We start from the raw sequence: 15,503 nt of genomic DNA on the forward strand, positions 1-15,503 counted from the left end.
TCTACCCACGTCTACAAAAGTGATGTTGTTTCAAAACTTCTTTTAAAAAAAGACATTCGTGACACACAACTTAACATCATTTCAAAGGTAGCTTGTGTACATCATCACTCAAAAGGATGTCTATTACTATTATTGTCAAAAAACAACTTAAACACAAAAGACATCAACTACAAAGCAAGCGACGAACCCTGTATTCAAAATTCATATCTTATTTCCAAAAACTATCAGAAAATCTTCAAATTTACAAACGTCTAGATTGCACGAAAATAATAATTTACAGCACACTCCTCCCTCACTTTTCTGTTTTCAAATCTATCCGCACCCAGCGATCGTATACAACGGTATGTAAACAGTTTCAATTTGTGTTGATGCGTGTGCTTTTTTCCGTTTTTCTATGTGAGCGACAAGGCTTCTCTTTTGTTGTGTGTTTTGCTTATCGTCCTGTCTTCTTGGTTGAGCGTATATTAGCAGATTGTTTTCTTTTACTTTCATCTTCAATAAGCTTGCATTTGATGTGTGTCGCTTTTTTGTTATTCTTATTTAATTATATTTTATTGGTTATATCTCTTTGTTTTGTTGAATTGAATAACTTTATTCTTTCGCTTTTTGTCATTTCGTTTCGATTTCGACTTTTCCTTTTCCTTTGTTTTAAATCATGGAATGTATTTAGTCATTCCTGTTATCCTATCTTCGATAAAACTCTTCGGTCTCTGTCACGCAGTCATTCTGTTGTTTCGTGCGCGCTTCAACCACCAGGACATGGTGTCATCATTCGACCAGCCCGTTATGCTACTAACGTTCATAAGATGACTAACAACCTATCAAGCCGGCTAATAATAAGGTTATGGTGCTAACACATGGTCATGCCTAACTGTTTAGATAACAAGAACAACTAGGGGTAAAGGGATTATTGTGTATGTGTGTTTCGTTCAATGCGCCCTCGGGAAGGGTCAAATGCAAAACCATAAAAGTAGGAACAATTAAACTTTCGCTTCCGTCTACGTAACCCCGTGTTCCAAGTAGCAAATAATCAGTGGTAGAACAGTTGAACAGCGTATCCGAGCGAGGCAAAAGATAAAACGCCGCATACGGATAATAAACTAAGCCAAGTAGAAGTGAATGTATTAGACACAGCCTGTAACGACTCTTTTTAACCTACAGACCTTATAGAGGTGGGCTGCCGTGGGCAAGGTGTCATAGCCTGTCCATCTGCTATTCCCACTTCCGTGTGGTCGAAAACAGCGAATACCACTAATTCATTTCTTTTCTCCTATTTTGTGTTCCCATCCTGCGATGTGCTCGCCTTTGCCTTCCTTTCTGTGTCTTTCTTTTTCTCCGCCGTTTCGACGAGTAGCTCCGGAATCTCTGCCCATCCTGCAGCTGGTCCCGTCGCGCTCATTCGTGAAACCGGGTGAATCGCTCGTGGTTGACTGTAGCTCATCGGCCGGAACGAGCGTACCGATCCGCTGGGAGAAGGCTGACGGAAAGTCCTTGCCGAACAACATTCGTGTAAGTTTCTAACTTTTGTGTTGGACGAAGAGGAAGTTTAACCACATCGTATTTAATCTATGACATTCTGATTCCCTCTAACTTTGTAGCAAGAAGGCAATCGATTGTACATTCAGAATGCTCGTGAGGATGACACTGGCAAGTACACATGCATCTGCTACACCGAGGATGGACTGCGGTACATTTCCGACTTCCACCTCGAGGTAGAGGAGAACACCATCCCGGATGTCCCACAAAGCACCTCACGTGTCGAACATGCCGATCGGGGACAAACGGTACGCTTGAAGTGCAACACCGATCAACAGCCAACGTCATTCCACTGGACACGCCCTGACGGAAGCCTTCCCAGCGACGTTGACACCAGAAGTGTAAGTTGAAAGGTCATGAATATACGGTAACATTGTTGAGAGAAACCTAGTTCTCAATGGATCTTTCCTTATTTTCAGTCCATCCTAACGCTCACGAACGTCCAAGCTTCGGATGCCGGAACGTACATCTGCTCGGCTAAACACGGAGGCCAAACGGTGAACGCGCTAACCACGCTCGTGGTGAACAACGTCATTCCATTCTTCCCGCAGTCACCGAAGAGCTACATCGAGTACAAGTCGTTTGATAACGTGTACTCCAAGTTCTACTTCGAGGTTTCGTTCAAGCCGGACAAACTGAACGGTCTTATCCTGTACACCTCCCAGCGTCGCCCAAGCCAGGACTATATCGCGCTCTCTCTGCGTAACGGATACCCTCAGTTCCGGTTCAGCTTCGATGGCCAGCAGGTGATGTTGCAGCCGGAGAAACCGGTACGCCTCGGCGAGTGGCACACGGTCAAGGTGAACCGAGTGCGCAACAACGGCTTCCTGATCGTCGACGATCAGACACCGGTCAATTTCCCCGAGAAACTCAAGTTCTACGGACTTAGCCTGGACGATCACCTGTTCCTTGGAGGAGTACCGAGCTTCGACTACGTGCCGTCGTCAGCTGTGGAGTCACGCGAAGGCTTCGTCGGTTGCATCAGCCGGTTGAAGTTGCATGACCGTGAGGTGAACCTTTATGGGGATGCCTTATCGACGGTCGGCATCACGGTCTGTGAACCGTGCGCCGAAGATCCTTGCAACAACGCCGGTACCTGCATGGAGGCACAGTCCGCACAAGGTTACAAGTGTATGTGCCGCGAGGGCTTCACGGGTCAAAACTGCCAGAATGCGGGAGTCGGTTGCACGGCGACGACATGCGGAGTTGGTCGATGTGAAGACACGGACCGAGGACCAGAGTGTTACTGCCCGGTACACAAGTCCGGCCCGAACTGTCAGTACACCGAACACTATACGGACGCAACGCTGGCCTTCAAGGATGGCAGCTATGCGGCCTACGAGTAAGTAACACCGTCATGTGCATGAGGGCCTGTGAGTAACATTTTGTTTGTATGTTTCCTCTCAACAGTAAGTTCCAATCGAGACGTAGCATCCGCTTCCGCTTCAAGGCGGACTCGTTGGAGAACGGCGTAATGTTCTATGCAGCAGAACACGAGCAGGCGTACGGCGACTTTATGGCAGTAGTCCTAAACAATGGCGTCGTTGAACTGCGTTACAGTGTAGCCGGAAGTGAGATACAAAGACTACAAGTTGTTTGGTGACACAAACATTTCTTATCAGTGAATGTTTTTCCATTTCAGAAATGAAACCGCTAGTCTTGCGTTCGAGTGTTCCGGTCGAGGTTGGCAAATGGCATGTAGTGTCTGCTGGGCGTTCGAAGGCCGGTATCGGGTACCTTCAAGTGGACGATGAAAACGTCATCAACGAAATGGCCGACCGAAACAAACCGATCCAACTGAATACGAATATTTACGCCGGTGGTTACGACAAGCGGCTATTGCTTAGTCAAGAGATTGGAGTTCGCCGTGGATTCGAGGGCTGCATAGGAGAGGTACGATTAGCGACACCATAACGTTATCCCTTCCACTCCACAGTCGACTAATTATGGACGTCTTGTTTCTTGCTCTCTTCTAGCTTGAGACATCCGGTAACAAGGTGAACATGATCGAGGACATTCGCGAATCGGCCAACGTGTACGACTGCGGCCACGAGAAAGCGGTTACGCCGGGTATCGATACAAGGCCGAACGCGTGTCCACCAGGACGCGATGGTCCCGGATGCTCAACCGTAACCGACATCTGCCTCGATCAGCGGCCGTGCGAGAACGGGGCTCTCTGTCAGACGCACTCAGATGGTCAGAACTATACCTGCACATGCCCTCAAGGCTACCTCGGCCTGCGATGCGAGAACGTCTACAAGTCGCTTGTGGCGTCCCGTTTCCGAGGCAACGGCTTCATTGAGGTCGACCCGAGCGTGATCACAAAGAACGAATACCAGCGAACTACCGAGATCGCCATCATGTTCAGTACTTCTGAACAGAATGGACTGATCCTTTGGTATGGCCAGCGAAACGGTGAGAAGTTCTCCGACAACGACTTCATCGCGCTGGCGGTTCAGGGCGGATTCGTCGAGCTGACGATCCGCATGAACGGCGAAGAGTCGTACGTCCGCAACAACGACGTCTATGTGGCCGATGGCGAACGACACGTGGCGCTGATTCGTCGCGAACGCAACCAATTCCACCTGCAGGTCGATTCGCTTACGGTGCACGGTGAAACACGTCCGACCCAACAGGAAACCATGTACATCCCTGGCAGCATTTACATTGGTATGTGTGGGAATTCTATGCCACAAGAGACGTGTACATCAGATTGACTCCTCTTTCTGCTTTTTCAGGAGGAGTACCCGACATTGAAGGATTCACCGGTAATCGCTACAATGATAGCTTCAACGGATGCGTCTTCAGTGTGGAAAACTCGGAACAGAACAAGGCGATCGAGCTCCGTGAACACGCCATCCGCACGGTGAACGTCGACGAATGTGACGAGTAAGAACCGATTTTTTTTCTCTTTGATGATTAGTTTCTGATGCCTTAATGGTTGGGATGTTGTACACTATCAAATATCGTTTTCATAACTCAAGCTAGACTTAATTTGAAACCTACCACTCTAGCTTAGATTGCATTAAGAGGAATTATTTAGCATGATTTCTAAAAATATAAACTAAATATCTCGCTCTTTAAATTAAAAAAAACTTACTTAACCAATCATTTAGAGTCTGAACGATTTCCTCCTTTGATGTAGAGAAAAAATTGAGATACTAATTTACCTATAGCGATATTTGTAGATAGAGCACATCCCAACGGCTTCCTATCGTTAGTCATGTACCTCCTTAACACTACTAACAAACGTCCCAATTTATGCGCATGCTATCGCTCCGGAAACGTATGGTAAATATACTTGCACCCACTCTAGCCCTTCCTGGATTCCATCCTCACTACTCTATACGGACTTTGACGAACTCGACGACGCTCTCGGGCCGTACGAGTTCGACAAAGTCGAAGAACCACCGCCGGTGCACATAATCTATCCACGGCCGTACAATGGTGCCGGCTGGACCAAACACTGTGCACCGAGTATCCTGGTTATGACACTAATCGTATCTTTCTGCACTGTTATTTCAATGCGGTGGCTTTCCTTATGAAACGTCAGCTAAAAGAAAGCTCTTACGTTCGTCGAAAACTTGCTCCCCTCGCCTGCATTGGAAATGGAGCAGCTCATATACCGACCGTTGTACATAGCCTTCTGTTTCCAGAATGGGACTCATTGTTATAATTTCTCCACTACACAGAAAACGTAGAAGTAATGGCAGAAACTATGAGAATCAGAAACGCACCGTTTTAAATAATTTTTGGCATGTGATGCATTTTAAAGACATGTTGCATATTGCAATAGAAAATTCCAACGTTTGTTTACTTCAAACTCAATACAAAGTTGGGCTTGCACATTATACAATGTTTCCCGTTGAAAAAGCCTTTTAATAGCTCCAAATTTAGCTAATTGTTTGGAATGATTCGTTTGAATTTAATTGTTGCTCATTTCTAGTACTTTAAGCGCAAGAGTTGTAAAATGTATTTGTATCACTTGGAACTTAAAGCAGCTCGTTATCCAGCCACTCCTCGCTAACACAGCCTAACAAACAACGAATGTACATACTACCACGCCAACGAGGCAGCAACATATCGAGATGAAAATCGTTCCCATGTATAAATGTAGCGTAATCTAAAAAAGAGAAATTCATCAACGAAAACAAAACGCCATAAGACAAAGCACTGTCGCAACCCTACCAAAAAAAAGGGCAGACTAATGATGATGGACTGTTTTGGAGTCAGTTTCAAACGAACAACTAACTTACGTTTTACACTTACAGACCCGATCTAGGAACGGAACCACCCGTCGTCTAAAGCCGGCTGGATGAAAACGTGAAAGTACGAACCGTATGCTTCCACTCGCAAGGAACGGTTTGGCTTGCATAGGAGCGACAAATATATTAAGTGTAAAGTGTGTGCGTCCCAATGCAGAAAATATGCAATCGAAACCGAAACTAATAAGCAAGAAACACGTAAAACATAAACATTAAAAAGTGAACCGTATACTAAGGGAGGAAATGACGAAACTAGAAAACACGTACAGTGACGAACAACGAATGTGCCAAATAATTGTAGTATTTATGTAAAAAACGAACATCCACACAACCACAGATACAGCTCCCACTTTTATACGGCAAGACTTCAATCTGGCATAAACGGATTACGTTCTTTCGGATTACCAACGATACATTTTCGAATCCCGTTCAACGCACGATACCATTTTCCTTTGCCGTTTGACGAATCTATAGATTTCTTTTGACGCAACATTAACACTTATAACCAAAAGAGCAAATATTTTACCATACTTTACACTTGTTAAAGTTGCCAGTTTTTTTGTTTCAAATGAATTCCAATCTTCGCTCTACTAAATTGTGTTTTATTCGTAAATTTGTGACAATGAAAAGCGGTGACTTTTTAATTTTACACATCTTTCGATGAAAGCACCCAGCGTCATCTCGTTAATGAATGTGTTCATTTTTTAGAATCAAATTCTGTACTAAAGTCAACGACATTAAGAACAACATGTGCTCACGCGCAAGTCTTTTGGGAGTAAAAACCGAGAAAGCATGGTTTGGTGTAATCTCGAAAAGAAAATTCACACTATGTTAACTTAGTTCGTAAACGTGCCACTTTGATGGTGCGTTCAAGTGTTTCGTTTCTAACAAACTGCCCGCAATTATAGTCTTCAAACTTATGCTAAGTGCTACCTTACTTTAGGAGAGATGAAATCAAACAGTGAGGGAAGTGTAATCCACGTGTCACGTACATTGAGCGAATCGGTGCGCTACGTGAGCGACGAATAGTAAAATAGTGCACTGGTTGGTCACTCATTTAATTTCCTATCAATTACGACAATAAAACAAATAGTCAATGTAAGCTTTGGGGTAGTTGTTTCATTCTGAGGTTAAGTAATAAAATTGAGAAAATATCTGGCGAAATTTAACGAATGATGTAGCTTTTGTATCAAAGCAAACACGTCAACTGGAATTATCAACAATGAAACTAAAACACAAAATAACGCATAAGAAGCGAACAATTAGACTAGTTTTAGTAGCAGATTAGATTTGCCGAACTCGGCAAATACGTACCGATGTGTTAACATAGGCGAAATATGTTGTCCTGTTCAGCGCAGCAGGGTCTTATAAGAAAAAAAAAATCATCCGTTTGCCGTTTATTTCTCTTGCTCTTTAATTGCTCTAACGGTGTCGTAAATAATACCACAATAAAACAATAATAAAAATGAGAAAGTGTGTTTTTAATTATTCTTGTTAATTGACCTCAGTGATAAGACTATTGACGTTGGTGATTTGTTGGCCTGTTTATAGTCAGGGTCGAAAAGGAAAAACAGATTCATGCTTATCTGACGTTCCGAGAAGAACGACGACGATGCTTCAATGGAGTATACGATGAAAAAGCTCCCGCTAAATGCAGGCGAGTGCGAAAATCCAATCATTCGGATGGTGAAATCAGTTAGCTAGCACAAAGCTAGCGGAGCTGACATTTTTACATACCGCAACGGTAATAAAAACGGTTCGGTCTTGGATCTGTGGTTTTCGAATCAGCAGAAAAAAGTGCGTAATGCTGTGCGGTGTGCGATTAAAATTAGTTTGGTGGAAGTTTTCAGTTTGGGGATACGTTTACGACAAACACATAATATTCGTTTCATTGACTAGTGCTATCCAGTTGGTTGTAGTTTGTTCTATAGGTTTTTATCTGTTAGCTTTGGAGTCCAGACTTTATTAACGTTGTTTAGGAGAAAGTCGCGAATCGTTTCGGGTGGGAGGGGGATTAAAGTTTTATTGCAATGAAGCATGGAACCCTTATGATAAATTAAACATCAATCCATTACTTTCGGTTTCAACGGGCGGTAGGACAGTTTAATCAATCATCTTTGCACTAGAATTCAAACAGCGATCATTTTTACCACAACTCAATTTTCTATTTTAATATCTTGAAAGCGGTAGAATATTAAAGTAAACAAGGCTTTGCTTACAATCCAAAACTACATCTGGAGCAAATATTGTGGATTTTTCTGTTCGACCTGTTCCGAGAGCTAAGTTGACCACCTCGTGCAATGTACGGACATAGGCATACTTTTCACGGAGCAATCTTTTCATCGTCGCAAAACATCATGTAGAATTGTTTGCTATCAAGAGGCACAAAAAAAACCTACAGACTCTGGATCACTAAGCATTTAAGTGCATTCTAACTAATTTAAAATAACTCAAATTGATCACTGTAATCCACTTTCAGCTAAAACATGTTGGGAAAAGTCCTGCTAGCGGCGATAATGCTTCTTTTAGTAGCATTGAGCTACGCTCAACAAGGTAATGTAATTAATAATGACGAACATCTTGTTCTGATTTCCAATTTAAAGCAAGTACTGATTACAAATTGAATTAATTGAATAAATTTGACAAAACTCAAGCATAATCGTTAAAACACTCTAAATAAGTCACGTATCCGTTCTTGTCATCTGGACGATCGGGACAACGTTAACGTTGTATACTCATATACAGTTAGTAAGAAAAGTCCCAGTTTGGGATTCGAATCCCAAGTTGAGAGTCGATTCCCAATTTGAGATTCTACTTTCTGTGGCGACTAGTAACTCTTTTGCTCACTCTAGGGATTCGATTCCTTACTTGGGATTCGACTTTCTACTTGGGATACGAATCTCAACTTAGGATTCGAATCTTCATGACGACTAGCAACTCTTTTATTCACTCACTCATTCTTTTGGGGATACGCATCCCTTGAAAGATTCAAATAAAAAAGGAGTAACAAAAACTATCACTTAAGATTTAAATCCATCATTCAATAGTAAGATTCTACTCAATCCCTTTGCCAGGACTACAAAAGAGTGTGAAAAGCGACTGAACAAATAAACAAAATATGCTACAATCTGCTAAACAAATCGTAAGACTTCCTGCACCACATTTCGTATCTTTAGTTGGTTTCAGAATGATTTTTCTCAGTGTCTGGTCCGACATTGCGAGAAATGTCCTGTATGTTGATAACAAGGATCATCTAATAGTTCTATGGTGGACTTCAAAAATCATCAAAACGTTCGCTCACCATGTTTTCAGGAGCGATGTTAGTTTTTTTTTACCATCTGGTTCGCAATGCATTGCGTTTCAGTATGTTTTTCTAGAAACAACTAAGTTACCTTAATACATTACTTATAGGTTACAAATAAGTTAGTCTATAACATATCTCCGATAAACAAAACAAAAATCATCCAGTATATCAAAAAAAATTATCGGAGTCGCTTTTAAACTAGCCTTTTTTTGTGAACACCCCAATCCAAGTTGTCGGAATTGTGACTAACTAAGTAAATTAAATACTTATTGCCGAAAAGTAAACATTCTTAGACGATCCCCTTACACATCCTGTTCCGATTTGATTTCCGTGTAGCGTATGAGGTGAATTCTTGCGAGCAGAACGAGAACGAATGCCGTCAGTTGCAGTGTCAATACGGCATCAACAAAACCTACAAGGGCAGCGACGGATGCGAACGGTGCCAGTGCAATAATCCCTGCGCCACTCAATTTTGCCCGCCAGGATCGCAGTGCATGGTGGACGTGCAGAGTAGCGAAACGGTGGACGAAAGTGGACCCGAGTTCGTGGGAGTCTGTCGATCCACAAACAAATCGGGCGAGTGTCCATCGCTCGCTAACGTCACCAAGTGCCACAGCGATTGCTACTCGGACGCGGACTGCCGGGGTAACAAAAAGTGTTGCCGAGCCGGTTGCGCACAGATCTGCAGCAGTCCCGTCGAGCGGTCAACACCAGACGACAGTAGACCGGGTGTTCCAGGTCCGGTACTGCTGGAACAGATCCCGCCCGAGGAGCTAGACATCAAGTCGGAAGAGGGTGGAGTGGCGACGTTGCGCTGCTTCGCCGCCGGATTCCCGCCGCTATCGATTCGTTGGCGCAAGGGTGAAATAATGGTGAGTCTCGATCTTTAGATCATGCGTCTAAGGGCTAAGGGTTTTACGTGATGGTTCTCTTTATTCTGCAGCTAAATACCGACCAAGGCCGATATGTCCTGTCCTCGACTGGAGATCTGCAGATCGTACAACTGCGTCGCACCGACAGTGGCGCGTACGTGTGCATCGCGGATAACGGCATCGGCGAACCTGTCCTACGAGAGGTGCAGCTCACGGTCAGAGGTAAGAGTTCGTCACGACTGGGTCAAGCCTTTCCTCACACAACTTGGTGTTGGTGATTGGTTTTCGGTTCTAATAGCGATCTGGCAGGGGTGTCAAACAAATCTTTAATCTCAGATAAGATCAACGCGAAAACATATTTTTCAAAACATTTTCTGACAAATAAAATAAAATAGTAAAAAGATAAACCCAAATAAAAACCAGAAAATGTAAAATCCCACTAAAGAGAGTCGGATTATAGATGTTAAAAAAACGTAATTTATATCATACATGTTCGAGGAAGATTTTTAGGCACCTGTGGCATGTGTGTGTAATTAACCTAATCAAACCTAATCAAACTCTTTCTTGTGATTGTGACTACTTCCTGTCATTCACGCTCTCGAATGTGTGGCGGGAAATAAAACAATACTGCTTCCTACGTACTCCGTGGTGTGCAAAACTAATAACGCACGGTGCTTCCTTTGTGGCGATGGCTTTGCACCCTCTCCTGGCACCGACTTCAGATCCAATTCCGCGAGACGCGTATATCTTGGGCAATCTAAACGACTCACACACGGTGAATCTGGGTGGTCCAGCAACACTTCGTTGTCTAGCCGGTGGCCACCCAATGCCGATCGTTAGCTGGTGGCGCAAACCGTTCCTGATGCCTCTTTCGATGGTTAACCGCTACTACTCGCTGCATTTCACGCGCGTGCGACTGCAGGATCTGGGTCCGTACGTGTGTCAGGCGTACTCTGGACCCGGTAGAGACATCTCGCGCACGGTAACGCTTCAGGCGTATGTTCCAGCCATTCCGGCCAGTCTGGTGGACGAGAAGTACCTGAAATACATCGTATCAAGGCCTCGTAAGTTGAACTTTGTGTTACTATACTCCTATACCTTCTGTTTGAGGCTCATGGCAATAAAATAACATAAGCCTTAGTGACCTACTTTTTGCTATATTTTGCCTTACCCTCAGTTGCAGCCACAGTGGGACATTTTCCACAGGGAAAGAACCCGATTCAAAACACAACAACAACTTCTCGATCAACTGAACCGTAGAAGGATATCCGAAACCAACGGCGGTATGGGTCAAAGATGACCGTGTGTTGGTACCGATTGATCGCATCCACATCAGCGAAACCCACTTGCTCACCATTACCGGAGCCACGTCGTCAAACAGTGGGAGTTACAAGTGTTTGGCCAGGAACGATTAATCTCATGCAATCCAGGAACAAAGCATATGTCTAGGGGGTAAAACATTGAATATTACACAATGTTAAGCCCTTGCCCTTACACAATTGTAAACGTATCTAAGTAAAGAGCTAAGTCATACCGCTCTACTCGAACGTAAACTTAACAATAAATAAAATTAGAAAACAAAAATTTCAAGTATGGTTTGCTTTTAAATTTAATGATTATTCAAAGTATAACCGAAAGAATGCATGAGTAAGTTACAATTTTAATTTGTCGTTGCAAAACACTTCTTCTTCTTCTTGGTGTAACGACCTCTTGGTCATGCCTGCCCATTAAGGGCTTACGTGACTTGTTTCCCTTTTGTACGTGGATAGTCAGTCCTCTCGTACAGGGGATCGGTTGGGATTCGAACCCACGCCGTCGAGGTGGTGAGCACCGGCGGTCATGGGCCGATTTTCTGACCAACGCTACCGCTCGGCTGTCGCGGACACTAAAATGAAGTATTTCGCACACACTATGCAAAATTAAGATTTTTGTTTCTACTAAAACATGCTGTCGCTATAACGGTATACCCCCAGTGTGCAAAATCGTCGTGCTTTCTCGTTCTGTCTAATAGACATTTTTTAACAACGAAACGAGATAGCATGACGATTTTGCACGCTGGGCCTATGTCACCGTTCAAATACCAATTCAAACGTATATACCACAGTACACTCCTCTGTCACAGTACATCACTGCAAATAAAATGTTCAACATGGATGCCATCTGTCAAACTATTCCATATGCATCAACCTGTACAAGCTTGGTAGAAACAACCTTATGTCAAACATAAAAGTGGCAACAATAACATAGAGTGCAACTCAGTGATTATTTTGAGATTATTCCTTAAAATACGTGAAATTGTTTGATAGAAAGTTACTTCCATCATTCGAAACGGTTTCGAGGCACTTGCAACAATGCCATATGAGACCGTGGAAGTAGCGCATTGAGCCGAGTGTATTCCTAACGCGTTAGAATCTCTACGATGGAAACCCCATACTCCTACCTGCAAGTGGACATTCAGGAATATCCGACCCCGATTGAGTTTCCTCCGCCGTTCAGCATAGAAGAGTTCAACCTGTACCACCACGGCTACCCTCCACACATGAACTACGACAAGAATGCCTTCTACATGAACCAACTGGCCTCGGCGACAGCGGTGCCCCCTCCCAACCCCGGATCCAGAAGTTCTCACAAGCAGAAAAGCTACAGCAGCAAGCACCACCATCCGCAGCATCAGCAACAGCAACAACAGCAGCAGCAGCAGCAGCAGCAGCAGCAGCAGCAACAACATCAGCAGCAACAGCCGCAACAGCATCAGCAGCAGCATCAGCCAGCTTTACCGCATCCGCCACCAGTCCCGCAACCGCAGCAACCAGCGGACCACGCGCAGCATCCTCATCCATCTCTGCCACCGTCGGGGCACAACACGAGCAAGCCCAAGGACAACAAAACGGAGATCATCAAAACGGAACCTTCGACGCAACCTCCAGCCGGAAACTCGGAGCTATCGCCTGTTTCGATCGGCCACGAAGAACCAGGTAAAAACGTACTCATGAAGCAACTGATCCGAGCCAAGCATACCCTGCAGCAGCGGATCAAGCGGCAGAATGAAACACCGGAGCAGAAAGCCCTCCGGAGGCAGCGTAATGCCGAGCTGAACCGTAAGCGGCGCCAGAACAAGGAGGACATACGCGTCACCATCGAGAAGACGAAGAACCGACTGCGGCAACGGATAAAGCGGGAAATCGATCGTATGCTGCGGACGCGCCAGAAGCGGGACGATTTCTTACGCGAAACGTTCGAACAAATGGCCACCGTGTTCTCGGAGGCGGACATGATGCAGTTTCAGGAGCGGGTGGCATCGGTCATCGGGGAGATTCGCGGTGATGGCGAAGGAAGCCGTGTATCATAAGCGTGTGCACAGAATAGAACAAAATGTAAAAAGTCTTTCTAGCGCATAAGAGATAGGAGGGAGTAGGAAGAAAAAGATCGGTTCCGATCCACTCAGCAAGAGATTTTATTCCGAAGTCGACTATTCGCTTTCAGTCCCGGTGTGCGTTTGTAAAGGTTTATTTTTCTTTCTTTTTGAGGGGAAAAATTTCCAATATTCACTACAAGCTAGCATCAACCGTAAACCAACCCCTGGTAAAACGGAAGGTACATTAAGGCGTGCAAAAGTTTTGAAAATAAAGTAATTTATAAGAAAAAAAGCCAAGGCCCTTGTAAGTTATTACAAACTACTACTGTTACTGCCCGGTCGAGGCCAATGCGTCACCTCAAAAACAATTTCATTCCCAAACACTAGTCCCCATTTTTTCTGCATGAGATTAGTTTTTGTTGAACTAAACATTTGATTTTACTGACACTTTTATCGCTTCCACCAAATCCAAACAGATTGACACATTATAGTGGGTGTTGGGACAAAAACGTTGCCATTGTTTGAACCACGAACGAACAGTCTAGCCCTCTAATAATCGGACTAAACAGGGAAATCGATTTACTTTAGCCGTTTTACATCGTACCGGGGTTCGTCGAGGGGCAGAGCATGTCAGCAGGTATTAGAAGTAATTGTGGATCCCATGGTCATTAAAGCTGGGCCATTTCCATGGACTATAAATGGATCACAAGCAGACTGCGGCGAACCTCAGTTTGAATAGATTTGCCAAGACAGGCACACTACACTTGTGGTTTGTGAAAGTACAATAAATTCTTCAAATCCGAATATCACTAAGAAACTGTACCGTAGGGACAGCTTGAGATTGTGTACGATTTTCAACTGTGAAACGAAATCTATGAACCGGATGACCTTTAAGCCACATTATTGAATCTCGGTCATACATTAATAATTCACAGTACACCATCGTTTCGCTCTTACGTTACATGCAAGCCACCAGCGAGTCGTGAATGAGTCAAATCGAGACTTAGTGTTAAAATTCACTTGAACGATGAAACGTTTTTCAGTTTTAGCAATCTTATTGTTTGCGACAGCAGTAAATACGATTTCCGCGCTAACCGTCGTTGAACGAAACGTAGCGTTCAATTTTCCCGACGAAGGATCACCGACGGGAGGCAATGGTAAAAAGTGGACAACGTAATTTATTTCCACAATCGAATGCCTTTAAATCGTATCGGTTGTTTTATACGCTGTGATGTGCTTTAATGATTTTAATTATTTGCTGCTTATCGTATTTTCTACCATTTTTATTCCCACCCTCTTCCATTCAAAGACCTCACCAGACAGGCCACGAATGTAAGTAGTGGCATCACCAGCGGCGTCCTTACCGGAGTTGTCCCTTTGCAAACGGGTTAGCTTTTCATTTATAATTTACCATTCGCTTATCGGGTTTTCTTCCTTTCGATCAACGACATGCATATTCTACTTATTCCTTCTGATTATAGGAATACTCCCAAACATCGTTAACACGGGCATAACAAGCGGCCAAACGTGTATTTGCGTTCCGACGGGTCGTTGCAATACAAACTCCACCTCAACCACCGGCACCTCCACGGATGGTTCCGGGCAGCTGGATGTGAGGATTGTTTCGAACGTAAGTGAATTTACAAACTCCTAGCAGAAAGCAAAGAGAATCGATCGAAGTCATCACACTCTATTCCTGCCCCCACAAGGCAAACACCGTCACCACAACGACGACAACACCAGCGCTAACACCAGCCCCTTTTTCGCTAATTTCGGTCAGCATTACGTCTCCAACGACTTGCCAAACGGGGCTCGAGCGTTGTTGCGCAGCCGGCGGTTACCAGTGTGGCCTGCAGTATCCCCCGGTGGCCAATGCACCCGCTGTCACCAACAACCAGGCCAGCTATGGAGAGTATCCGTGGCAGGTGGTTCTGCTTGGACCGGGTGACGTGTACGTCGGATCGGGCGTACTTATCAACAGTAACCATGTCCTCACGGCGGCACACAAGATATCAGACTACACGTGAGTTGGTACGCTCGAAGAAGGATTCATAGTTGCTCAATGATCCTTTTTTAAACAGTTCCGGAAGCCGTACGCTAAAAGTTCGGCTCGGCGAGTGGGACGCAGCGTCCACATCGGAACCGTTGCCCGTGCAGGAATTCACGGTGTC

At 44.4% G+C, this 15,503-nt stretch overlaps 2 protein-coding genes across 2 annotated transcripts in view; one reads left to right on the forward strand and one right to left on the reverse strand.

Moving 5' to 3' along the window:
- The window catches only part of LOC131289753 (basement membrane-specific heparan sulfate proteoglycan core protein), a 101,444-nt gene extending 95,555 nt beyond the window's left edge, over positions 1 to 5,889 (forward strand). Inside the window, exons 46-53 of the mRNA XM_058319062.1 lie at positions 1,355 to 1,509; positions 1,599 to 1,877; positions 1,956 to 2,878; positions 2,947 to 3,107; positions 3,179 to 3,429; positions 3,513 to 4,206; positions 4,275 to 4,425; positions 5,808 to 5,889. Of these exons, the coding sequence (XP_058175045.1) occupies positions 1,355 to 1,509; positions 1,599 to 1,877; positions 1,956 to 2,878; positions 2,947 to 3,107; positions 3,179 to 3,429; positions 3,513 to 4,206; positions 4,275 to 4,425; positions 5,808 to 5,841 (2,648 nt within the window). The 3' untranslated portion in view covers positions 5,842 to 5,889. The remainder of the gene's footprint in view (positions 1 to 1,354; positions 1,510 to 1,598; positions 1,878 to 1,955; positions 2,879 to 2,946; positions 3,108 to 3,178; positions 3,430 to 3,512; positions 4,207 to 4,274; positions 4,426 to 5,807) is intronic.
- The window catches only part of LOC131285990 (uncharacterized), a 56,692-nt gene that overhangs the window by 38,857 nt on the left and 2,332 nt on the right, over positions 1 to 15,503 (reverse strand). The window lies entirely within an intron of this gene.

Source organism: Anopheles ziemanni, chromosome 3 (genome assembly GCF_943734765.1).
Source record: "Anopheles ziemanni chromosome 3, idAnoZiCoDA_A2_x.2, whole genome shotgun sequence".
In the NCBI taxonomy this organism is placed as follows: Eukaryota; Metazoa; Arthropoda; class Insecta; order Diptera; family Culicidae; genus Anopheles; species Anopheles ziemanni.